Source organism: Suricata suricatta, chromosome 12 (genome assembly GCF_006229205.1).
Source record: "Suricata suricatta isolate VVHF042 chromosome 12, meerkat_22Aug2017_6uvM2_HiC, whole genome shotgun sequence".
Classification (NCBI taxonomy): domain Eukaryota; kingdom Metazoa; phylum Chordata; class Mammalia; order Carnivora; family Herpestidae; genus Suricata; species Suricata suricatta.
This window is the reverse complement of record NC_043711.1, coordinates 102,445,360-102,469,673: the sequence shown is the minus strand read 5'-3', so window position 1 is coordinate 102,469,673 and position 24,314 is coordinate 102,445,360. Positions and strand designations below refer to the sequence as shown.

At 54.9% G+C, this 24,314-nt stretch overlaps 2 protein-coding genes across 2 annotated transcripts in view; one reads left to right on the top strand and one right to left on the bottom strand.

Moving 5' to 3' along the window:
- Positions 1-3,369, top strand: part of ATP5F1E (ATP synthase F1 subunit epsilon) — a 3,656-nt gene extending 287 nt beyond the window's left edge. Inside the window, exons 2-3 of the mRNA XM_029917184.1 lie at positions 1,452-1,578; positions 3,210-3,369. Coding sequence (XP_029773044.1) covers positions 1,452-1,575 — 124 coding nt within the window. The 3' untranslated portion in view covers positions 1,576-1,578; positions 3,210-3,369. The remainder of the gene's footprint in view (positions 1-1,451; positions 1,579-3,209) is intronic.
- A 3,287-nt stretch (positions 3,370-6,656) lies between these two features.
- On the bottom strand, positions 6,657-12,015 carry TUBB1 (tubulin beta 1 class VI). Its single transcript, XM_029917623.1, has 4 exons — positions 11,864-12,015; positions 8,520-8,628; positions 7,952-8,062; positions 6,657-7,857 (listed from the first exon to the last, which is right to left on the bottom strand). Exons 1-4 carry the CDS (start codon positions 11,918-11,920, stop codon positions 6,701-6,703), a joined length of 1,434 nt encoding a protein of 477 aa, XP_029773483.1. The 5' UTR covers positions 11,921-12,015; the 3' UTR covers positions 6,657-6,700.
- Between the last annotated feature and the right edge of the window lie 12,299 nt (positions 12,016-24,314).

Here is a 24,314-nt window from a genome sequence, read left to right as displayed (position 1 = left end):
CCCTCTCGGGGTGCGGCGGGGCCCGCGCGCGGGGGCCTCCTGCCCAGGATGCGCTCGCCTGTGCTTCCCGCCCGGTGGAAGGGGCGAGGCCCCTCTAAACTGCGGGGCGCCGCACGCAGGGGGGCAGTGCCCCTGCGAGGCCCACGTAAGGCGCGTCTGAAGACAGGAGCCCTAGTGACATGGGGGCACCAGCGGCGCAGTCTTCACACTCGAGGTCTCTATACACCCGAGGGGCCGTAGCGCCTGTGACTTGCCCCGAGTGACACCTTCTAGTGGGCCCGTGGCTGAGACAGCAGAGCAGCCCCGCAGGCCCCTGACCTGGGGGGCGGGGCACGGCCTTGTGGTCCCAGGAACAGGTGCCATTGAGCCAAGCGCCTGCTCTATGACAGGTGTGGTGGGTCCGGCTTTTCACACATTGTGAGTCTCTCCCCACCACCAGTGGGGCAGGTGGTAGTCTCCTACTTTATTCTCGTGTTCCTACAGGTGGATAAAGTAACCGGAAAGGCTGAGCAGCCTGAAGGTCAACCCGATTAGTCACAGTCAAGACAGGCGTTGGAACGCCTGCCTCTGGCCCAAAAAACAAATCTGAAACATGAGAAAATAGACAGCAGCGGCACCCCCCCTTCCTGTTTTCAAAAAGTAGAAAGATTGAGCAGATATCTTTTGGAAAATAAGATGTTGATGGGAGTCCATCCACCAAACAGGAAGCGGGCTGTTAGGTCTTTTGTTAGAATTGATGATGTTCTCAAAGGGCTTTTCGGTTTAATTTAGAAACCTTGATTGGGAAGTAGCTTCAATGGCAGACCTGTGAAACAAAATCCAATATTCTCAAGAAAACCTTTAGATAATTACTCTGAGGAAGAACTGTTGGATTCAAAATAGGTTTTTTTTCTCTTTTGTATAATTTACCTTGTAAGAATAATACGTGTGAAGAAGTTTGAAGTAGAGAAATGGGGGGAAATGTCATTTCTGTTATAGCCTCTCAACATTTTAGTCTATTTCCTCTGCTGTGGGATTTTTAAAAACACCTGTGAGTCTTTTCATTTTTTTCTTTTACTGTTTATTTTTGAGAGAGAGAGAGCACAGGCAGGGGACCGGAAGAGAGAGAAGGAGACACAGACTCTGAAACAGGTTCAAGGCTCCGAGCGGTCAGCAAAAAGCCGGACATGGGGCCCGAACTCTCGAACTGTGAAACCATGTCCTGAGCCAAAGTTGGACGCTCAACTGACTGAGCCACCCAGGCGCCCCTGAGTCTTATATTTTAAATGAACAGGGATTAAATTGGTACATTTCTTTCTAGTCTTTTTCTCTGTATAGATTGCTTCTGGCACTCGTGAATTTTAAATCCAGCCCCGCTCTAATGTACAACCCAACCAGGAAGAGAACCACAGTAACACACGCGGTCTGGCTGGATCGCTGGTGATTAACTGTTGTCTCTGATTTCCTTCCAGCTACATCCGGTACTCCCAGATCTGTGCCAAAGCAGTGAGGGATGCGCTGAAGACAGAATTCAAAGCAAACGCCGAGAAGACTTCCGGCAGCACCGTGAAGATTGTGAAGATGAAAAAGGAGTAATCTGTAAGTTACGGCTTCTTAGAAGAGCTGCGTCTTAAGCTCCTGGAGCACCTGGAAAACAAAGTGATTTTAGTTTTTGAATTCTGCCCCGGTTTTGTTCCTTTGGTACATGTAGCTGTTAGTTAGCGGGGCAATGATCTGAAGCACACAGGTGAGACAAGTCAGTCCCTGGGCATCGTCAAGAATTTTGTTCAGGCCCTGACAAGCGGAAGTTGATTGGCACATTGATCTTCAGCTCATTTAGCAATACTGAGGTAGAGAGCCATCTTATTTTAATTAAACCTGTTTCATTTGTCTGCACAACATCAAATAATTTGGAAGATAAACTGCCCGCCTTTGTCATTGCTGCCGGAGTTATGTAACCATGCAGGGGCGCGACCGCCTGCAGTGCTTTGCGTCTTTACTTCCCCCACGTCTGCCAGTGTTCTCACAGTGATTTCCTTCCAGAACATAAGGGCTACAGGTCCTGGCCAGGGGCCTGCTATTTTCTGGAGTAGCAGAATCTGTGAGACCCTGCAGTGAGAACTGTTTTTGCGAAATGCCTTCTTTCAGAGGGTTTGATTCATTTTACTTTCCCGGAGATGGCGGGCATCAGACAGTTGGGTCCAGTTGAGAAGTTCTGACTCTTCGCCCCAAACTGCTCAAGTGATTTGATCTCTCAACCTTTTTCTTGACGTTGTTATCTCAGAGATAAGAAGGCAAATAACCAGGGAGGTGTTTTTCAGATTGTGTTTTCTTATTTTGCTTTAAAAAGGGCTTCACGGGGCGCCTGGGTAGCTCAGTCGGCTAAGCCTCCGACTTCGGCTCAGGTCAGATCTCACGTTTGTGGGTTCGAGCCCTGCGTCGGGCTCTATGCTGACAGCTCGGAGCCTGGAGCCTGCTTCCGGTTCTGTGTCTCCTTCTCTCTCTGCCCCTCCCCCTCTCATGCTCTTTCTCTGTATCAAAAATAAATAAAACATTAAAAAAAATTTTTTTAAATAAAAATAAAAAGGGCTTCAGCCCTGCAGTAGCAAAGAAATGTGATAAATATTCATCCTTTGACAGCATGTGGTTATGAGCAATTTTACTTATGGAACTGTCTCCCCTAAGCACGTGTCGTTCTCATTTTGAATTAGTAAATATTTTATTACGAGTCCAGAGATGTGGTCTTGTGAATGGAGCCCTTCTAGGGGCTCTCTGCCTCCTCTCAACCTGGTCTTCTGTTGGGTTGTTTTGTTCCAACAGTGGGCTGGCTGAGAAAGTCACTGAGCCTCTGCAGCGGGGCCAAGCTGCCCTCGACCTTGAGATGTCCTTGGGGTCAGGAAGTAGTGGCCCGATCCGGTAAACAGAGCTGCCTTCCCCGTTTCCTTCAGGGGGCGCCCATCAGCACCGGGGGCTCTTAGGGGCTTTCTAAAGGCAGAGTCGTTTCTTCACAGTCAGGAGACTCCTTGGTTCTGCTTAAGGAAGTTCCTGCTCAGCTGAGGCCATGCATGTGAACCAGCACTTTCTACAGCCGAGGGCCAAGGGTCAGCCTCAGCCACGTGAAGTGACGCCAGAGTTATCTCAGCTCGAGACAAGGAAGTCCTGGTCACGGTCGGTGGGATAGTTAAAACACAAAGAACTAGCAACTGTTGCATTTTCTTTTTTCCTCCCAGACCCGCCTAGAGCTTGAAATGCTGCATTTTCAAGGTGAAGATGCCTGGGTTCCTGCTACAGCAGACCGGAAACTATCTCCCTTCCTGGGGAAAAACAAAAAAACGCCCTGTCTTGTTCTAGATTGACGATGCCAATAAACGGAAGTGTGGTCCCCTCTTGCTGTCGGTGTCTGTTTTCCTTCAGACTCTGCAGCGGCGCGCTCTGCCCACCTGCAGCCTTAGGACCCGATGAGCCGGCGTCTCTCAGTGGGACGAGCAGGTTTACGGTCTCCCGAGCTGAGGGGTGCAGGAAGGACGTTTCCAGGGTCCCAGGACAGAGTTCTCTCTCTCACGATCTCAGTCAGCAGAAGTAGCCTCTTGGTGAGGCTCTCTCTGTCCCTTATCTTTGAATTACAGAAATCCCGTCAGAGCGGCGGGTGGCTTGGAGGGACAGCAGTTGCTAAAAGCACAGATTAGAAGGAAAAAGACTACATTGTGGTCGCCTTTTTTCACTGCACACTTCACACCTGTGGGGAGGACTTCCTGATGCAGGATTGAAGCCAGAAACGTGCTCCGCGTTGTGGGTAGATCTGTGTCCTGGGAGCACTTGGCACGGGAAATGGGGCGGAGCCTCTCCGGAACCGCTCGTCGCCCGGACGAGCTCACGTTGAAGCGCGGAAGGCTCTTGCCCGCGGGTCTCGGGTGCGGGGACGACGGCAGGCCGGTGGCGTTTGCGTGGTGACTGGCTTACTCATTAAGCCCTCAAACGCTCGGGCGTGAAGACTTTGCCACAAGTGCTTGGTTTTTATCTTCCTTTGAAACTTGGAAGCACATGGCTGAGTAAAACACCCACTGCGAAGGTCACTGCCTGATTTTAACTCTTTCTGGACAACAGAGACGTAGATGAACGGGAAGTTTTGAAACACTGTTCAGCTTCTCTGTCTGACCAGTTCCCACCGGGGAGCTTAAGCCAACGAGAAGTTACGGGGGGCGGGGCACAGCAGTTCTGAGGAGGAGCCCAAAAATGTCTTTGTTCTCGGCCTTCTGGAGGCCGTTTCCTGCCCCCGGGACACTTGACCTGTAGGTTTTATTTCATTCTTGGCCCAGAGCAGTAGCCACTGGAAGGCCCCCACAAGCTCTTTCCCTCCTGAAGTCGGGGCACCCCACTTCCCAGCGCTGAGGTCCCCAAGACCAAGCCAGGTTCTCGGAAGCATCTCCCATTACAGGGACAGGAGTAAATGAACCTCAAGGCCATCAGGCCTTTTTCATGGACAAAGGGTTGAATTCTTTGCAGCTGGGTAACCAGAGAGAAGTCCTGGGTCAGCGGGGAGGGTGGATTAAGGCGAGACTCTGGGGCCAGGGCTGGTGATGGGGGAAGTGGGGAGGCAAAAATAGGGACAACTCTACTGCCCCTCGAAGGTTCTTTGAGCCTCTTGCTCTGTAGTTAAAAATCCTGAACTGATGACAGTGACAAACCGCCTGCATCCAGGCCTGGGGGCTGGGGGGCAGCCGGCAGGACCACCGCGACCGGACGACCAGGGACCCTGATCAGACCTGGTTGTGGGTATTTCACTGACCACTTGTGAGTTTTGAGGGACTCGTCAGTCTCTGCTCACGCAGTGTCCTTGTGTGTGAAGCGAAGGAACCGGACAGGCTCTAAAATGCCGACCCCATGTCTCCTGTCTCAGACCAGTGTCGCCATGGCAGCCACACCCTGGGATGAAGAGGCTCCTCCAAATCTGAGGGGACAGATCTCTCTTGGTTTCTGGTGGGATTTGTGCACACACGCACGTACGTGTGTGTGTGTGTGTGTGTGTGAATCTATTCCTACCATACAAAAGGAGTAGGAAGGTGAGATACATTTTGAAATATTTTTAACTACTCAAATTAATCAGTCTGGGTGGTTAGGCTCCAAGAAAAGGAATTTATTTAGTCTGAAATAAAGCAATTTAGCCATTTAATATTGAATTTCCTTGTACCTTAATGATTACTATTGAGCAGCAAGAATCCTGACAGTAATATAAATCAGCAGGTTGTTGGGCTTTTTTTTAATTTAGAGCTGTATCCTTCCTTGCATCTATTTGATTGCCTTTTTAGATTTGAGAGGAAAGTGCTAGAGGAAGCATGTGAAGAATTTTTATAAATCAGAGACCGTGCGTCTTTTCTGGCTTCTAAGAAGTTACGAACTTCTGAGGGAGAATAGGCATGAAATCTTTTGTTTTTAGTGCTTGAACCACAAGGGGAAAGTGTATGAAACTTTTACGTTTTGTAAATAGAAGGCTCGTACTGACAGCAAGACTTAACTTTTTTCTTGAAACACGTTTTAGTCACTTCCTTAGAATTCACACGGGAAGGAGTGAAGTTCCCCGGATGAGCTGGTGTCGTCCGTCCACCTGCTCCCGTATTAGTGCAGGTGACAGACGCGCACCTCCGCCTGCAAGGAAATCCTCCCCGCAGTGAAGGTCGGAGCGTGTTCCCACCGGCTCCCCACGGATCGGACAGTATAGCTCAGTGGTGATTCTAGAAGGCCATTAAAACCCTCATGGCACCGGAAGGGATGGCTGTGCTGCATGTCAGAAATAGGTAAATGTTAATTAAAAATTTACGGATGATTTCATTACACTCTTGTGTGTTTCGTCCTGTTGTAACGTGAGCAGATGAAAATCCTGTAATGGTTAAAGCCGTTTCATCGTGCAAACATTTATGGCATCGTCTGCAAATTAATTTGAACCGTAAAAGCTCCCTAATGAGACGGCGTCCTCCGCCAGCGAGAAGGACACTGGCCGGCCCGCTGCCGCCTCGCTCCCGCGTGTGAATGGTTGCCAAGCGCCCCGCACGCCCTTTCGGGAAGAGCAGAGGCTACAGAGCGTTTTCAGAGGCGATTACTGACTGAAAGTGAAAAGAACATTTTGAAATAGGCTTTACAAAGAAAACCGAAGACGGTGATCCGTGCATTCCCAGAACCTGGCACTGATAACAAACTTATTATAAATGTACGTGTTAAAAGCCAGCTGTGCAGAAATAAAGATCAGAGGTTTGGAGGTGGTGGGTTTTGCTGGTTTGGGGGGGCTCCTTTGGCCAGGTGTCTCGGTGGAAAAGCACTGCCACTTTTTCTTGTCCTTCCCTTTTCCCAGCTGGTAGGTCGCAGCAGGCACGAGGTCTGCCCTGTTCATTAGTAGGACGCTGGCTCCCGTGTGCCCGCTGTGTAGCCCCCCACGCAGCAGTCAGCCGGCTTTCCCACGGCCAGCGAGCACCGGGAGGCTGGGTGCGGGGCAGGGTGCATGGCCAAGAAGCAGACACTTAGCAGGGGTGCCGGGCAAGGCCTTCAGCGCCCCGGGAGGGTCGAAGGTGAGGGTCGGCCACATTGCCCGCACACAGGCCGTGGCGGGGGCTTGATGCCCGGCACAGACCTGCGCACACAGGAACGGCCCAAACGAAGCGCTTCACAGCGAATTAACTTTGCTATTACAGACCAGCCAATAGAGGGTGCACAGACGACGGAGTTTGGAAGGTTAGCAGGTGCTGGTGGGAGGTCCCGGGGCAGAGGGGGACACCCTGCGGGGCCGCCGCTCACACGGCCCGCGAGGCTCCCGGTGCCCGTCGTCCGGGTCCACCTCCGCCTCCCCCACGCCACCGTCTCCGTCGTCCTCGGGCACCGCCCTGGCGTCCTGAAGCTGCTGGTACTCGGACACCAGGTCGTGGACGTTGCTCTCGGCCTCGGCAAACTCGCCGATGTCCATGCCCTCGCAGGTGTACCAGTGCACGAAGGCCCTCCTCCGGAACATGGCCGAGAAGTGCTCGGACACGCGGCTGAACAGCTCCTGCACCGCCGTGCTGTTGCCCACGAAGGTGGCGGCCATGCTGAGCCCCGGCGGCGGGATGTCGCACACGGCCACCTTGACGTTGTTGGGGATCCAGTCCACGAAGCAGGTGCTGTGCCGGGTCTGCACGGCGAGCATCTGCTCGTCCACCTCCCTGGTGGACATGCGGCCGCGGAAGAAGCAGGCCACGGTCAGGTAGCGGCCGCGGCGCGGGTCGCAGGCGGCCATGGCGTTGCGCGCGTCGAACACCTGCTGCGTGAGCTCGGCCACCGTGAGCGCGCGGTACTGCTGGGCGCCGCGGCTGGTGAGCGGCGCGAAGCCGGGCATGAAGAAGTGCAGGCGCGGGAAGGGCACCATGTTCACGGCCAGCTTGCGCAGGTCGGCGTTGAGCTGGCCCGGGAAGCGCAGGGACGTGGTGACGCCGCTCATGGTCAGCGACACCAGGTGGTTGAGGTCGCCGTAGGTGGGCGCGGCCAGCTTGAGCGTGCGGAAGCAGATGTCGTACAGCGCCTCGTTGTCGATGCAGAAGCAGGCGTCGGCGTGCTGCGCCAGCTGCTGCAGCGACAGCACGGCGTTGTAGGGCTCCACCACCGTGTCCGACACCTTGGGCGACGGCAGCACGCTGAAGGCGTTCAGGACGCGGTCGGGGAAGTCCTCGCGGATGCGGCTCAGCAGCAGCGTGCCCATGCCCGCGCCCGTGCCGCCGCCCAGCGAGTGCGCCAGCTGGAAGCCCTGCAGGCAGTCGCAGGCCTCGCTGGCGCTGCGCACCGCGTCCAGCACGCTCTCCGCCAGCTCGGCGCCCTCCGTGTAGTGGCCCTTGGCCCAGTTGTTGCCGGCCCCGGAGTTGCCTGTGGGGAGGGAGCCCGGTCACCTGACCCGGGGCCAGGGGAGCAGGGCGCCCCAGGAGGCACCCTCCCCACTCCCGCGGGGGCCCGGACCTACCGTAGATGAAGCTGTCCGGGTGAAAGAGGGCTCCCAGTTTGCTGGATCGGATGCTGTCCATGGTCCCGGGCTCCAGGTCCACCAGCAGCGCCCGGGGCACGTATTTCTTACCTGGGTCAGAAAATAGGAAGAAGTCAGCAGCCTGTTTTTCTAAAAGTTAATGTTTTGTCAAAACAGAACCTTGCGATACCAGGCAGAGGAAAAGGTGTGTCTCTGGCAGGAAGACATTCGAAATAGGACCCTTGATGCCAACAAGCGCACAAATCCATCAAACATCGTAGGAATACTCTTCCCACTGTGCCTCTGTTTTGTTCTGCCATCTTGCCAACCGCAGGGATCCTGTCCCTAATGGAAGGGACTCCGGTTTTTCTTTGCAAACTAAAAAGGAAGCCTGGTGCCAACCCTGCTAGTGTTAAGACACGGCCCCTCCCCCTCAGTGACTTCCTCTGGGGTCCTCGCCCTGGACAGGCCTGGGGACGGTCACTCTCGGGACCCCGCTGCCGTGCGTAGACCTTACTCTGAGCGCGCGCCAGGGCTGGGGACCCCCGCCACCTGCACAGCGTCCTACCGTGGGCCTCGTTGTAGTACACGCTGATCCTCTCCAGCTGCAAGGCGCTGTCCCCGAGGTAGCTCCCCGCCGCGCCGATCCCATGCTCCTCGCCGATCACCTCCCAGAACTGCGAGCAGCAGGAGGGGAGGTCAGTGTCCAGAGGGACCCCGAGGAAGGTCCAGAGAGGCACCCGCGAGCCAGCAGATGGGCCAGAGAGACGGAAAGCGGGTGCACACGGGCCACACGGGGTCTGTCCAGCCGCCCCTTCCCCAGACGTTTCAGGCCCATTTTGTAAACGCCAGACAGGAAGCCTGTGTTTCCTGCCCGCCCGAAGCCCTTAACTCAAAGGCCCACACAAAATATTAAATAGGATTTTGCTCCTATTAAATGGAGGCCACTGTATACATTAAAGCTGTTGTTTTTACAACTTCACGTCAGACAGTGAGTTTATCTCTAATTTCACTGTACAGTGCTTCCTTCAAGCCAGTGAGGTATAGATCCCATTAAATGAAAATTCACTGAGTTCTTATCTGATTTCACAGTAATATCTCCTTTCACTTGGGGATTTATTTTCATGCAGTTTTCCCCAAAAGCCCATAACTAGGACATCTAGGCATGGTTTTTAGCAGTGTGCATTTTTCATGATCAGGTATGCGTACAACTCAAAATTATGTACAGCTCTTGTAAGTGTTTGAGACATATGCCCGTTTCAATCACATATGCAGTATTTATTAACATAGAAATGCACTGGGCTCTTAATATGGAACCGGCCACTGCGATGGCCCCTTTCATCACCCTGGAGAAGCACGTCCGTGCAAGGAAAATATATTCATTTATGTTAAAATCCCCACGGTGTTTCCTAAGCCCTGTCTTGTAAGCGATGGCTCTGCTCTGGCCCTGGTCTCATTAACCAGACTCTATTTCCTAGTAAATTACCTGCACTGTTCTAGGTCTGAGAGAATAAATAAATGTAAGTCTCTTACCGTTCTTATGACCCCAAGTACTAAGGAGTTGGTGCGGGGCTAACCACCAGCCAACATGCTTGTGGAGTGAGAGTCCAGAGCCTATCTGGACCCCACAACTCCCCTCCCGCCCCTCCCTCCAGATTATCTCCGCACTTCAGAGCAGTGGGGCTGCCGCCGCCACCTCTCTGCCTGTCGACTCGGGAACAGCGGTCACCGTGGCACGGGACGGAGGCAGCTCCTTCCCAAGCGGGGATCATTCTTTGCCCCAGGTTTTAAACACCCCCATTAAAAGACTTTCCTTTTTCATAGCTGCGTTGTTCGCCACAGCCAGAAGCTGGAAACACCCCCGTGTGTCCATCCAGATAACTGGATGAACAAAATGTGGTGTGTCCGTGCAGTGGACTGTTATTCAGCCTTAAAAAGGAAAGAGATTCTGACCGAGGCTTCAACGCGGTTGAACCTTGAAGACATCATGCTGAGAGAAATAAGCCACGCACAGAAGGGCAGATGCTGTGCGATGTCACTTTTATGAGGTCCCTGGAAGAGTTCAAATTCTCAGACACAGAAAGTAGAAGGGTGGGTGCCGGGGGCTTGGGAAGGGGTTGCGGGGAATTAGTATTTAGTGCGGACAGAGTTTCAGTTTTGCAAAAGGAAAAGCATTTTGGAGAGTAGATGCACAACACGGTGAATATACTTAACACTATTGAACTGTGCCCTTAAAAACGGGTAAGATGAGGGGCGCCCGGGGCTCAGTCGGTTGAGCGTCTGACTTCGGCTCAGGTCATGATCTCACGGTTTGTGAGTTCGAGACCCACATCGGGCTCTGCCCTGACAGCTCAGAGCCTGGAACCTCCTTCAGATTCTGTTGTCTCCCTCTCTGTCTGCCCCTCCCCTGTTCATGTTCTGTTTCTATCTCTCTCTTTAAAAGAAAAAAAAAAAAACCTAAAAATAAATAAATAAATAAACACTTAAAATATTTTTGTTTTAATGGTTAAGATGGAGGAGGGCACCGGGGCGGTTCAGTGGGTCAAGCATCTCATGGTCGTGAGCTCGAACCCCGCTTTTGGTGAGCCCTGCTTCTCCCTCCCTCCCTTTCTCTCTCTCCCTCTCTCTCCCTCTCTCTCCCTCTCTCTCTCTCTGTCTCTCTCTCTCTCTCTCTCTCTCCCTTCCTCTCTCTCTTTCTCTGTCCCTCACTTACTTGTGCCCTCTCAGAGAGCGCAAAAAAAAGTGGTTAAAATGATAAAGGTTACACTGTATTTTACCACAATTTTTTAAAAATTTAACTCTTAGTGCAATTAAGTTTTTAATGCAATTCATACTAGTGAAAGTAACTTCAAAATGGCAAAGGACAATCAGACGGCTGATTGTACAATTGTGTAAAGTTAGGATTACAATTTGGGTTTGAGAACTGTGAGGCTGTGTCCTTTGTTTTCTTAGTGTTAGCTGCTGAGCCAGGGACTTTGTACAAAAGTTCAGGTGCGGAGGACAAACACGCATTTGTATTCTTCCAGAGGGTGTATTTTAGTGATTTTTGCTACTCGACCCCAAAACTTTTAGGTTTACCTCCTTAGTTTTCTATTTCATACTAAATCAAACCAATGTTGATATTTTAAATTTTTATTAATGTTTTATTTATTTTTGAGAGAGAGACAGAGACAGACAGCGTGAGCAGGGGAGGGTCAGAGAGAGGGGGAGACACAGAATCCAAAGCAGCTCCAGGATCTGAGCTGTCGGCACAGAGCCCAGCGCAGGGCTCAAACCCATGAACTGTGAGATCATGCCCTGAGCTGAATTTTTTAAAACTTCGCAATATAAATGAGTGGAGAAGGAAAGGCATCTTAGGAATATGGTGTCAAAAGTGATCCAACAAACCAGAAAATGGTTTTCACACAAATTACTGCCTTTGTTGTTTTTTTGTTTAAGTTTATTTGCTCATTCTGAGAGAGACAGAGACAACGTGAGCAGGGGAGGGGCAGAGAGAGGGAGAGAGAATTCCAAGCGGGCTCTGCACCATCAGCCCAGAGTGAGACTCGGGGCTCAAACTCACGAGCCGTGAGATCGTAACCTGAGCTGAAGCCCAAGAGTGGGGCCCTCAGCCAAGTGAGCCACCCAGGTGCCTCAAATTACTGTCTTTAGCTATGAAAACTTCATTGCTAAAGTCATAAAAGTAAAAATGGTTTGCATGTAACCGACAATGAAATTAACATGAACTACATTAACTCTTTCAGCCTTTACGATTTCCTGTGTCTCTAATGAGAGGCGTGGCTTAATAAGGCAAGTATTCCAGCCAGTGCACCTATGAGCTGACTTGTTTCACCCCCGACTTGAGATATTTTCTTTGTCGGCCACACCTCGGGGCCATAGGAAAGCTGGGCCCAGGAGTCGAACTTTCCTTACCTTGGCTCCGATCTGGTTACCACACTGGCCGATCTGAATGTGTACGATTTCACGCATCCTCGCTTTGCGTCCAAGTGTAAGCTCTTCGCAGAACCCTCCGACTCCGGAGCCGCCCTTCACCAGTGTGAGCCCCACACCACTCTGGACACTGCAGTGACGGGACCAGCTGATACGAGCTGGCCCCAGTGTGACAGCCCCAAGGGTGTGTCCAGCCCAGGGACCCAGCCCCCACTCTGCTCTCTGCCACTCACCCTGGTGAGAGGGGTGCTTCTTCCTCTCCCAACATAGAAGATTACCCAGTCACTTCCTAGGGTTGAAGACCAGAGGCTGCCTTTGCACACAGTTCCTGGAGGTCTTACGGCAGCTTGGGTCTTGGTGGACTCGGGGCACCAGCGCTGGCCCCGGGCTCCTGCTGGACAAGCTCCCAGCTCCCAGGTCGTGGGGTGACCAGCCTGGCTGCAGGGAGCTTTCCCTGACCAAGCCAGTGGTGTTAAAGAAATCCTTTTGTCCAGGGGCGTCTGGGGGGTTCAGTCGGTGAAGCGTCCAGCTTCGGCTCAGGTCATGATCTCATGGTTCGTGAGTTCGGGCCCCGTGGGGAGCTCTGTGCTGACAGCTCAGGGCCTGGAGCCTGCTTCAGATTCTGTGTCTCCCTCTCTCTCTGACCCTCCCCTGCTCACACTCTGTCTCTCTGTCTCTCTGTCTCTCTCTCTGTCTCTCTCTCTCAAAAAATAAAACGTTTAAGAAAAAAAAGAAAGAAAAAAAAAATCCTTTTGTCTAAACCCATCACTTGACAGATGAGGCCACACTTCCCAGAGCATCAAGTGACTTCACTGTAGCCGCAGGACTGATGAGACAGACATGCCCCTACTTTGCCTTAAGTACGGGCCATGGCTCCCAGGGTCTTGGGCTGTGATTCCTAAGGAGCAGTCAGACAGCCACCGAGGGCAGCACAGAGGGGCCCTCGCGGGTGGGACACGAAGGAACAGTGTTTTTATTTTTGCTTCATCTACTTTAATATTAATAGGAAAAAGTAACTAGTACTTATAATAGTAAAATGATAATAAGAGAAAATTTCCTTTGAATTTGGCCAAAGTTGTAAAGGCAACATGTGATTCTTTAGAGCTTGGGAAACTATCAAGAGATAAAATCTAAGGGCGCCTGGGTGACTCAGTCCATTAAGCGTCCGGCTCTTGACTTTGGCTCAGGCCATGACCTCAGGGTTTGTGCGGTCGAGCCCCGTGTCCGGGTGCAGAGCCTGCTTGCTGATCTTCTCTTTCTCGCTCTGCTTCTGCCCCTCTCCTGCTCACAATCTCTCTCTCTCTCTCTCTCTCAATCTCTCTCTCAAAATAAATAAACTTAAAAAAAAAAAAAAGAGGGAGAGAGAGATTAAATCTACATTCCGTGGCTCCCCATCAAGGCCTTTCCGAATGTGGCCTCCAACTTTCTTTCCAGCCCCTTTCCTGGACTCCGCTCCCAGGAAGGACACTGTCAGAGCTCTGGAGGCCCACGTGGGGCCATCGGGTTGGTGACCACCTCTGCCGCCAGGCTTGTTCACACCCGCATAGTTCTTCCCCAGCCTCACACGCCAGTCCCTGCCCGTCTGCAGACTGGAGAACTTGTGCCCAAGCAGGGCAACCACATGGGGTGGGGGGCGGAGCACCTGCTTCTCCAGGCCTCTCTCCAGTGTCTGCCAGGCTCCCAAGGGCCCCATTCTCCCAACAGCGACAGACAGGGACCAGCCACATGCCGGGGACGCACTGAGGGCCGGGGATGGAAATGACGGAGACAGAGGCGGCAGCCCCTGAACTGGCAGAGGAACTCCCCATGGAAGACACAGGCCCCCGGATGTGAATTCAAAGGCAGAACTGAAAACACTCAGACCCAGCATCCCCGGGGCCCTCCCTCTCCGGCCCCTGCCCCTGGCTCTGACAGGTGACCTTGGCTGAGGGCCCTGCCCTGCCTCGGCCCAAGCCCCCACCCCGACTGTCAGCTCCTAAACCCTGTGCACTTTCTATGGGCCTGGTGAGGCCCACCACGGGCAGTCAGTGATACGGACAGGAAAGTCACTAACTGCTTTTTAGTGGCCTTTTGGCTGGAAAATAGCTTCTACTTCTCCCGAAGGAACTCAACCTCCAGGTGCGAGGAGCTAGTCAGCGTCCTAGGAGAGAAAACCCACCCGGGAAACAAGGACTTTGTCCCATGGACGCCAGTGCCACACTCCTCCTGTCCCCCACTGTCCAGTGACCTCACAGGACACGTGCCAACCACGAGCATACGGTGACCCTGGGTGGGGTCTCAGACCAGGAGAGAAGTTACTGTAAGGGACATTACCAGGACAGCTAGGAGACTTGGATACAGACTGCGTGGGGTGGAGAATCACATTGTATCCGTGTTGTATCCACGGTCACGGTTACACAAGTGACGATTCTTGTCTTCAAGAGATAACGGTGTTGCATTCAGGGTCCAGAGTCTTACTCCCAAACAGTTGGGCAATGCCAGCAGCAATGTGATACATGGAGAGAGACAGGCTAAGCATATGTGGCCAAATGTTAACAATTGGTGAATCTTTGCAAGCCGAGTACAAGATTAATACTCTTGCAACATTTCTACGTTTGGGATTTTGTTTTTCTACTCAAATCTGAATGACCTCATGATTCCAGATGCTTCTGGTCCAAACCCAGCCACCCGCAAAGGTACAGAGAAGAAAGTGTAAATTCAAGAGGAGGAAATTTGCATGTAATTGGCAGTATTTTTCACAAGTTAAAAAAATATATGCAGAATAAACCTTTTAGCAGCTCCCCTAGAAGTCAAAACCGCCCCCCCCGCCTCTGCTCTTCCCGCTGACCCCTCTCCTGCCTTCCCTGCCCTCCCCACTATGCATCAGACCGCAAAAGGCCAAGGCAGCCTGTCTGCTGTGCCCCAGGAGCCCATCATCTCCCCCTGAGGCTCCCTGGGTCAGGGACCCCGCGGCCTCGCCAGCACAGTGGCCGCACGTGGCTGTGTTTGCTAATCACTTATGCCTCTGCCTCATCTCCCCGCCGGCCCGGGAGCGGCCCAGGTCACCTCACCTCTGAGTTCCCAAAGCCCCCGATACACGAGAGGGCTCAGTTGATGTCTGAGCGCACAGCTGGGCAGGGCTGAGAGCAGCCATGCTCAGAATGGCAAGCTTTCTTTTGGCTTTTTAAATTTTTTGTAATGTTTGGTCACTTCTGAGAGAGGGGAGGGAGCGTGGGGGGACAGAGAGAGAGAGGGAGACACAGAATCTGAAGCGGGCCCCGGGCTCCGAGCTGTCGGCACAGAGCCAGACACGGGGCTCAGACTCACGAGTCGCGATACCATGGCCAGAGCCGAAGTCGGCTGCTTCACCAGTGGAGCCCCCAGGAGCTCCCAAGTGGCAAGTTTTCCTAAAGCCCATAATGTATTTATTCACCAGTATGCCCTGCTGGGCCTGGTGCCCAAGGGCCTCTTTCTCTGGCCCCTAAGAGGTGGTCTAGGCTGAAAGTGGAAACTGTTCCAAGAAAACTGGAAGTTGCGAGATCTAGAAAGAGCGACCGCACGGGCTAGTACAGGAAGCGGAGGCGGCAGGGCCGCTGAAAGAGCCCGTGTTGGCTGCCGTGGGGACCACTGGGCCGGGCCAGAGGGGCATTTCTGATCATGCTGTGTTCATTCTTTGCCGTATGAGCAGGATCCAGTGTGTTGGGCGCCCCCCCCAGACCTACACCCCAGAGCACATTCCTCTTGGTCGTCTCCGTTTGCTCAGGGAGGGAGAGGCCAGCTTTCCAGATGGCGCTTAAAAGGTTTTTCTGTTAATGGGGCAGCTGGCAAAGAAGGGGAGGGGCAGAGGAGCCCTGTTTGCTTGGATTCGCGGCTCTGCCAGCCGTGCTGACTCGGTCTGGGCCGCTGCCTGAGCTTCGGACGCCGCGAGGGGCAGATCTGGGCAGGGACGGGGGACTGGCCCTGCGCTCGGGGGGCTCACCTCCTCCCCAGATCTGGGTCTTCTCGGCTGTGACATGGGCTGGTGGCCCTCGGTCCTGGGTTTGCAGGGAAGACGAGCGCACGGGGCGGACCCCCACCAGCCCTTTGCAGGCGGTGTCGCCCACAGGCGTCAAGGGCTGAAGGCAGGTGTGTGGACCTTGCCCTTCCTTCACTACCTGGGAACTGAGCGCCTACCAACTGTGTGCCAGGGGGCACGGAGAGAGGACACTGGAACTTGAACCGTGCGAGGGAGCCCAGGGAAGCCGTAGGTCTATGGGAAGACCCTCCCACCCCCACTGCCTCTGCTCTGTTGCCCCACTTACCAAGGTACCTGTGCCCCCCACCGAGCTCTCCTCAGACGGCCCGCTTAGTAAAAGCCAGAAAAGTGGTGGATGTGTGTGCCTTTCTCTGACCAACAGAAATGGCCCCTTCCCGGGACACGGGTGAACAGTGGCCCTCAAGCGGCCAGCATTCCCCGGGGTCTGTTCTCCAGCCCAGCTGAAGTGCCCCCACCCTCCCCCGCCCCCGGCCCTGAGCTGTAGCCAGGGATTCAGAGCGACAGTCTGCAATGAAGGAGAAAGTCATTTTCCGCCCGCCAGGAAGGGCACCAGCCCGAGCACCACCCGAGAAGGCAGAGGGCAGGAGCCAAAGCCCCCCTGAGTCTGCGTGGTGGGCGACAGGACGCTGAGGTGACGAAGTGCGAACAGGCCGGCCCCGAGCTGGGGTACCTTCTCCCCAGTGGGCCGAGGCCATTGTTGCACGAGCCGTGCGGTGGGAGCCAGCCTTTTCCGGGATGACACTTGACTCTATTGTGGGAACAGCACTGAGACGATAAGAAAAACCAAGTGTCACCCAGAAACCCCCAATCGGCCGCTTCCAGACTTCCCCCGGGACGTGCCCCTCAGGGGTCAGATCTGCGCCCAGCGCTCCCCCCCACCCCATTCTCTCCAGGAGAAAAACAGGCCACTCAGAAAGTTCACCGATTCCACCGCCCCTGATCCTTCCATCTCGGAGTGCGTTGAAGTTCCTTGAATAACTCAGAGAAGATTGGTGAATTATAGTGTTTGCTTGTGATTCAGAAGCAGAAATTTTTCCAAATGTCTTCGCAAGGAACTGACATCTGAGGGGCCATTATGAGTGAGTCAGCGGGTGTGGGCAGCTCGTTAGATGAGCTGAGTTCTACATGCTCCCCTGTGTGTTCTCTTCCTGTACAAGAAAGTTCTGGAGGATGAGTAAGTAAGGGTAAGAGAAGGGACCCGGGAAGACGTCTCGGCTGCCCGCTGCGCCGAGGAGGAGGTCAGCCCGGAGGCCCCGCGGTGTCCTGGCCGCGCCCCGCCGGACTCGCTGGGTGCCCCCACCGCTTCCCAGCCTCTGGGCCCAGGTCGTGTGAATGCTGTGTCACATCTTTGGGGACACTGAGAACGGCCCACTGGGCTGCGGGTCCCCTGGACCGCGGTGGTTCTCCACGTGTGTGGACACGTCCGCCTCTGAGGCGTGCGGTTCCTGATAAGCGGCTGCTGGGGCCCCAGCCGAGACCGCATCATGTGGCCCAGGACCTGGAGTCCAGATCAAACAAAAACACACTTCTGGAAGCCCGTGTTTGTCCAAGAAACCTCTGCCGTCAAGTCCCAGAAATCCATCCGTTTACCCAACAAATGTTGGCCGAGTGCCACTTAGGGGCTTGGAGGACGTTGGGGAAGAGGGAGGTTGGGGCCCTGCACCCCAGAGACGCAGAGACGGAAGAGCACCGCTCCCCATGTTGGCCTTCGCCGAGTCCTCCGGCACCTCCCACACCTCCTCCTCGGGCGCCTTTGGGCACAGTGGGGGTCCTCTCCACGTGTGGTGGAAACCGAGGCTTGGAGAGGGAGATGCAAGCTCAGAGCCCAGGAGGACTTGGCAGACACGGAGATGGGGCCCGGGTCTTCAGACCCTGACCTCCAGGGGACCCCTTCGAGAAGTCAGGAAGCAGGCAGGCTGGGGGCCCTGTGTGGCTCCGTCGGTGAAGCTCTGACTCTCGATTTCAGCTCAGGTCATGATCTCACAGTCGGTGGGGTCAAGCCCCACGTTGGGCTCTGTGCGAACAGTGCGGAGCCTGCTTGGGAATTCCCCCCTCCCTCTCTCTCTGCTCCTCCCCTGCTCCTGCTCTTTTTTTTTCTCGCTCTCCCAAAATAAATAAACAAATATTTTATTTGTTTATTTTTATTTATTAACGTTTATTTATTATTTTGAGAGACAGAGCAGTGAGCAGGGGAGGGGCAGAGAGAGGGAGAGACACAGAATCTGCAACAGGCTCCAGGCTCTGAGCTGCCAGCACAGAACCCGATGTGGGGCTTGAACCCATGAATGAGATCATGACCTGAGCCGAAGTCTGTCGCTCAACTGACTGAGCCACTCAGGCGCCCCTAAACAAATATTTTACAAAAGGAAGGAGAAGGAGAAGAAGAAGGAGGAGAAGAAGGAGGAGAAGAAGAGGAAGAAGAAGGAGCAGGCTGGCCAGACAGCCTCCATCTGGGATCTGAGGCATCCGGGCCATTCCGCTCACCTTCCTCCTCGCCTCTGGTCTGTAAGCGGGTCTGCCTGCCTCCCAGGCGGGTAGCCTATGTGTCCACCGTCACCAGCTCCCTGGGAGCGCCCAGCCGTCACCACCAGCTCTGCTGTCCACGACCACAAGAGCCTGACCTTCCCCCCTCAACCCCCTTTCACCCTCCCCATGGTCGCAAGGCAGATCTTACAAAACAAAAATCAAACGTCGCCCACTGCCTTCTGGGAAACTAGCTATAACCAGCCCAAAGCCAGCCCTCGTCACCCTCATGCCACAGCTGATGTGCCGTCATTCTGACCCCTGATGGGAGACACCTGTCCGGGGCACGCACAGGGAGCTGGAGCAGAGCACAGCGCAGGCCGGCCCTGAGAGGGGGACAGGCGTGGGCAGGCTCTGTGGGAGCAGCGCTTGGCGTGCAGGCTCCAAGCTGGGGTCTCTGGGGCTGGGAGGTGAGTTAGGGTCCCATTTGCTCTCCAGCGATGTCACCCCTGCCCACCTCCCGCCAACCATCTCCACCGGCACGGTCCCCACAGCCTTCCTCCACTTGGTCACGCTCACCAGCCTGTTTGTATTTCAAGGTCTTTGCATACTTCCTTCCTTCTTTTAAAAGTCCAGCACTTTCCATGGCAATGTCCTCATGGTTCAAACCCAACCCCTTGGGGAGCTCAAAGAATCGTCCCAGACCGAACTTCCCAGAGGACCCCTGTCTCCACTGTGGCCTGCAGACTTTATCTCCGCTGTACCCTCGGGGCTGGGACAGTGACCTGGCCCAAACTCAGTGCTCAGCAAATACGGACGCCCGCCTGGCTGCAGAGAGGCCGCAGTCCTGACCAGGTGAGTGCCAAGGACCCGTCTGGTCCTGGGCCAGCTCCTGAGCGGCTGCTTGCGTCCTGCCCACCTGTGACCCAGGCATTCTGACAGTGATGCGTGGGGCTCAGGCCCCCAGTGGGACCCCAGGGAGCCAGGTTTCCTCTGGGGCGGACATGCACAGCCAGGGGAGGGTGTGGTCAGGATGGCACTTGGGGGCAGTGGCAGGATTTCCTGTGCACCTGACCACCCCGCTGAAAGGCCATCGCTGCAAAGGCGCCGGGCCGTGAGCACGGACTCACGGAGGCCCCAGTGCCCCGCAAAGCCAGCCTGCGGAGCGCCGCCAGCATCCAGCAAAACAACCACCGTATCCAGGATGTGGCCAAACTCAGGAATGTGGAATAATAGGAAGTGCCCGCAGCCTGCGGGTGGGGAGCCAGACAACGTGGCGCAAAAGAAGGACGAAAGAAACGATCTTGAAGCAACTCCACTGTCAACGAAAGCTCATCCCGTGTGTCCGTCCTCGGGTTGTGAGGACCGGCCAGACCCGGCCCAACTGCAACGCTGCCCGCTCTTTATCACAACGAGGGGGCAGAATCGCCCTCACTTTTAGAAATAAATGGGCTTTTGTGTTGGGGCCTTGGGTCACGTGCTTGCAGGGAGGTTTTTATGGGGTAAAAAAAAAACCACACAAAAGGGTTCTCTAACCTGCCAGCCACAGGTCTCCCGCTGACCGTGGGTCTCTTGACCTCTCTGGAGCCCGTCTTCTCACCTGTAAAGTGGGGTGGTGACATCGGACTCACGGAACTGTGCCAAGAATCAGGTGAGGACAGACATTTCCCAAACTGTAGAATCTTCTAGAAAGCCAGCACTCTGCCTTTAAGCACCACCAGGGGAACAGGGAGGAGTGGGTTTCATCCAGGAGGAAGGGCCTCGGGCACCCAGGCCGTCCCCAGGGTGGGAGCTTCCAATGGTTTCAGGGGAGGCTCTGAGCTCTCCGATGTTTCTAAATGCTGCCCCAGACTCCTTGCTGGTGGCTTAGCCATAGCTTAGAGGACGGCAGCAAGAGGCAAGGTCAGGTGTGGGGGTGGGGGGTGGAGGTGAGCTGGGCTCGGGCCCTGCCCTGAATCTCCTCCGGCACAGGCCAGGCCGGTGCAAAAGGGGAGTCATTATCCCCGATGCCCTCAGGCAAGCGAGTGGAGACTGCGCTGTCAGGTTTGCCCGGTCCCCAAAGCGGCGGATCAGGCGGCTCTGCTCTGAAGAGAGCCATCCTGGAGGTAGATTCCGCCGGGACCCGGGCAGCCACCGGGGGCGGCCAGTCCAGGCAGGTGCCTCCCTCTTGGCCCCAGGAACCTTCCAAGCGGATCCGCGAGCCTTTCGGAGGGTCTCGGGGCCAACGGGGCCTCGCTGGCAGCAGCACAGTCCCATCGCTGCTCCTGGCGAAGCTGCTGGGCCCAGACCCGGTTTGCCTGTGTCCACAGCCACCCCCCTCAGCAGAACGCGTTTGGAACCGTCGACTGAAAGGCGTCCCCCACCCAGCGACAGTGTGACTGGAGATGGGGAGGGAAAGATTAGAGGGAAAGATTAGGGCCTGAGGTGGGGGTGGCGGGGAGGGGGTGAGGACACCTATTTGGGAACACGGCTGGGAGTGTCTGACCACCGCGAGTCCCCTCAGGCAGAAGGTTCCTCCTAAGAACGTAACAGACCCCACCTGCTCCGCCTCCAGTTTCCCTCGGGAATCTGATAAAAGACCTAACACCCTCTGTACAGTGGAAAGGAACCAATCAGGAGTGGGCCAGCCAGCGCCCGGCGCTAGCCAGCCGGTCAGGGTGGAACAGGAGAAGAAACCAGGAGGAAGGGAAGGCGGGCCGACCAGAACCTTGTAAAACAGGGACCCTGGCCTGTCGTCCGCGGGCGTTCACTTTCCAACCTCCCTTGTCTCTGAAGTTTTCCTACTGTTCTTTCTAACCGTATATTCCAGTGGCCCCTGACCTGCTGCTCATTTTGTGTCCACTTCTTCGTTCTTCAAAGCAGCGAGACGATGAATCCAGGTCTTGTGGTAAAAAATCCTGCAACACCAGTAACCCCCAAAGTGATGCAGCTGCCCTGCCCTGATAGCGGTCAGCCAGGCACGCGGGCGCCCACAGACCACAGCCAAGTTCAGGGGTGAGAGAAAGCCCCACGTCTGCCCGGCTCCTCCGGTTTGAGACATCGCTGCGTGATCACATCGGACCTCACTTCCTCTCCTCGCCTTGAAACTGTGGTTTTAATTGTTTTCTAATGTTTTATTTATTTTTGAGAGCGAGAGTGAGACAGAGCCTGAGCGGGGGAGGGGCAGAGAGAGAGGAAGTCAGCACCTTTCCACGTGCAATGTCATGATTTGTAAGAAATTCATATTTGGTCGTTCAGATGACCAAAATAACGTTTCTCCTAATGTATTCGATCTTTGTCCACAGATTCCAGCTCACAGCAAACTAAAGCCTTGGAATTTTAAAAGGGTTCCGGGCGGTAAAAGTGTCTTTTGTTATGTTAATGCAGCGACGGAGCCGGGAAGGTGGTTGCTGGAGAGGACCTAGAAGCCCCGCCCCCTTTCTGGGTACCTCGCCCTCAGTATCTCCTCATCTGGCTGTTGATTCTTATCCTTTAATAGCCTGATAAAGTACTTCCCTGATGCTGTGAGTCGCTCTGGCAAATTAATCAAATGTAAGGTGGGGTGTCTTTGGAACCTCCAATCTGTAGGTGACTGGCCAGAAGCACAGGTGACAGACTGGGGCTCACAAGTGGCCTCTGAGTGAGGGGAGAGGGCAGTCTTGGAGGACCGTGGAATCTGGCCCCGGACCATGTCCGGATTTCAATGAAATCTCGGACACCCATCTGGTGTCTGAGAACTGTTGGTGTTTTGGGGTAGCAGGAGGGGGACCCACATCTCATGCAAGAATTGGGTCAAGGGACCTTAGAAGACCACCCCTCTGTCTGACCCTGACCACCCAGAGAGGCCTAATGATCAGTCAGGCTCAACAAGGGATTTGCAGGGCCTGGAGCAAAATAAAACCGGCACTGGTGCAGGCCAGTGCCACACTGAGGGGGACCGGCTGAGCTCAGGGGTCACAGGCTGGTGCATGCAGCGTCCTCGCCCAGCACCACTTCAAAGCAGCCAGCTGTCCCAATGCTGTGTGAGTGACGTTGGGGCACAGGAGGCCCTGTCTGTCCCCCTTGGGACACCTGGGGGGCTCAGTCGGTGAATCATCTGACCTCAGCCCAGGGCATGATCTCCCAGTTCATGAGTTCAAGCCCCGTGTGGGGCTGCGTGCTGACAGCTCAGAGCCTGGAGCCTGCTTCAAATTCTGTGTGTGTGTGTGTCTCTCTCTCTGCTCCTCCCCTGCTCGCTCTCTGTCTCTTTTTCTCTCAAAAATAACCATTAAAAAAGAAAAAGAATTCATGTCTCCCTTCAAGGTTGTTCCAGTTGGAGTAAGAACCGAATTGACACGAGGCAGAGTAACAGGAGAAAATCAGATGTAATGACTTGTGTGCCAGGAATCCACACAGACAGACCTTCCAAAGACAGGCAGAATGCGGCAGACATGACATCCTGAACTAGGTCCTGGGTCAGGGGTCTGGACTTGACAGGGACGGAGCGCCCTGCACGGGGAGAGAAGGCAAGCAGGCGTCCAGGAACTAGACGCCAGTCCTGCCACACAGATGGACGGCTCGGATAAACTGTATCTCTGCTGATCACCCTTCTTCGGGGAAGGATCCCCAGTTTAGATTCTTTGATGGAGTTAAGGGAGGGGCTATAGCCTCTTGAGCCCGCAGGGTCACTATTGCCTTCAGCTGAGAATGACCTTCGGGCCAGCGCGGCCGTCACAATGCAGCCTCTGCAGTGGAGGAACTTGTAGGTCAGCGCATTTCCACCCAGTTAGGGAGGATCCAGACCTCAGAGCCCGGCCATCAGAGGGGCAGCGCGGAGGGCCCCCCCCCATCCTGGACCTTCGGGTGTGCCATTGTAAAACACGTGGCTGGCCGCTGCCCTGTCTGGACCTCGACAGTAGGTACACAGGGTCTCCACGAGATTTGTCCCCCACAGTGTTGTGACCACTCTGTGTGTCCCAAAGCAACAATGAACTTGTAGCTCTCTCTTTAGAGGGTACCAGAAGTCTACCTTTTAGGAATGCCACGCCCAGGTGACATGAGAGGGACAGCCGCCGGCTTTCTTCCCCAGGTGGGTGACCTGATTCCCCTTAGTTGATGGGATGCTGAAGGGGCATGTCCCATGTATTTCATACCCAGAGTGGAGCGAGGGGCTCTGAGACCAGGTCCAGGACCCCTGCTGGGGCAAACCAGCGTCCTCTGTGTGTTCTGGAAGAATCGGGGCCGCTCCACCCACCCTGCCTCCCCCCAACCATGAACTGACAGTTACCAGGAGCTGACCCTGCAAGAAGATAAGGACACATTACTGGTCAGAGCCCCGGGCTGCTCGGTGCCTCAGCGAAGGGCTTTTCAGGAGCAGGGACTAAGCTTCTGACGGTAAAGCAGGGCCGGACTTTGGCTCTGTGGCCCATTGTGCTCTGACAGGCGCTGCCGGATCGACGGGCTTCCCTGCTCTGCCGGGATTCCGGGACCACCTTGGGAACTGCAGGAAGCCCACGAGGCAGGCGTTTCCATGTCTGATGGCCAGCCCGGAGCAGGCAGAGGGAGGGGCCGCGGGAGGGCCACGGATTCGATCCCTGAGAGAGCAGCGCAAGCTTGTCTGGGGAGCCCGAGGCCCGGGAGGACCCTGGCCTGGAACTCCTCTTCCGGGAGGAAGGAGGCCCCACCAGGGGTCTGCTCAAGTGACTGCCACCCACACACGAGGAGCAGGAGGGAGGGAGACACTGTTAGGTCATAAAACCGAAAACTTCTGCTTTCGGTTCGCCTTTGGCCCGTGTTTTGTTAGCAGGAAAGCTTTTCAAGCATCTTTGGAAGGTCAAATGTAGAGTAAGGATTTCTGTGCCCCGTGAAATTCTCCAGGAGGGGCATCTTCTAGACGGATCCCTCCTTCCTTCTCTGTGTAGGGTGAGCCCAGGGCCTATGGGGAACGGGGTCGGGAAAAGCCAGGCCCGGGGCGCAGAGCGGCGGCCGCTGCACCTG

Coding starts and splice junctions, on each gene's coding strand:
- TUBB1 (XM_029917623.1), bottom strand. CDS start 11,920: ATGCGTGAAATCGTACACATTCAGATCGGCCAGTGTGGTAACCAGATC. Junction 8,629..11,863: donor GTAACCAGATCGGAGCCAAG/GTAAGGAAAGTT, acceptor TGCTGCTCGCAG/TTCTGGGAGGTGATCGGCGA. Junction 8,063..8,519: donor GTACTACAACGAGGCCCACG/GTAGGACGCTGT, acceptor TTTCTGACCCAG/GTAAGAAATACGTGCCCCGG.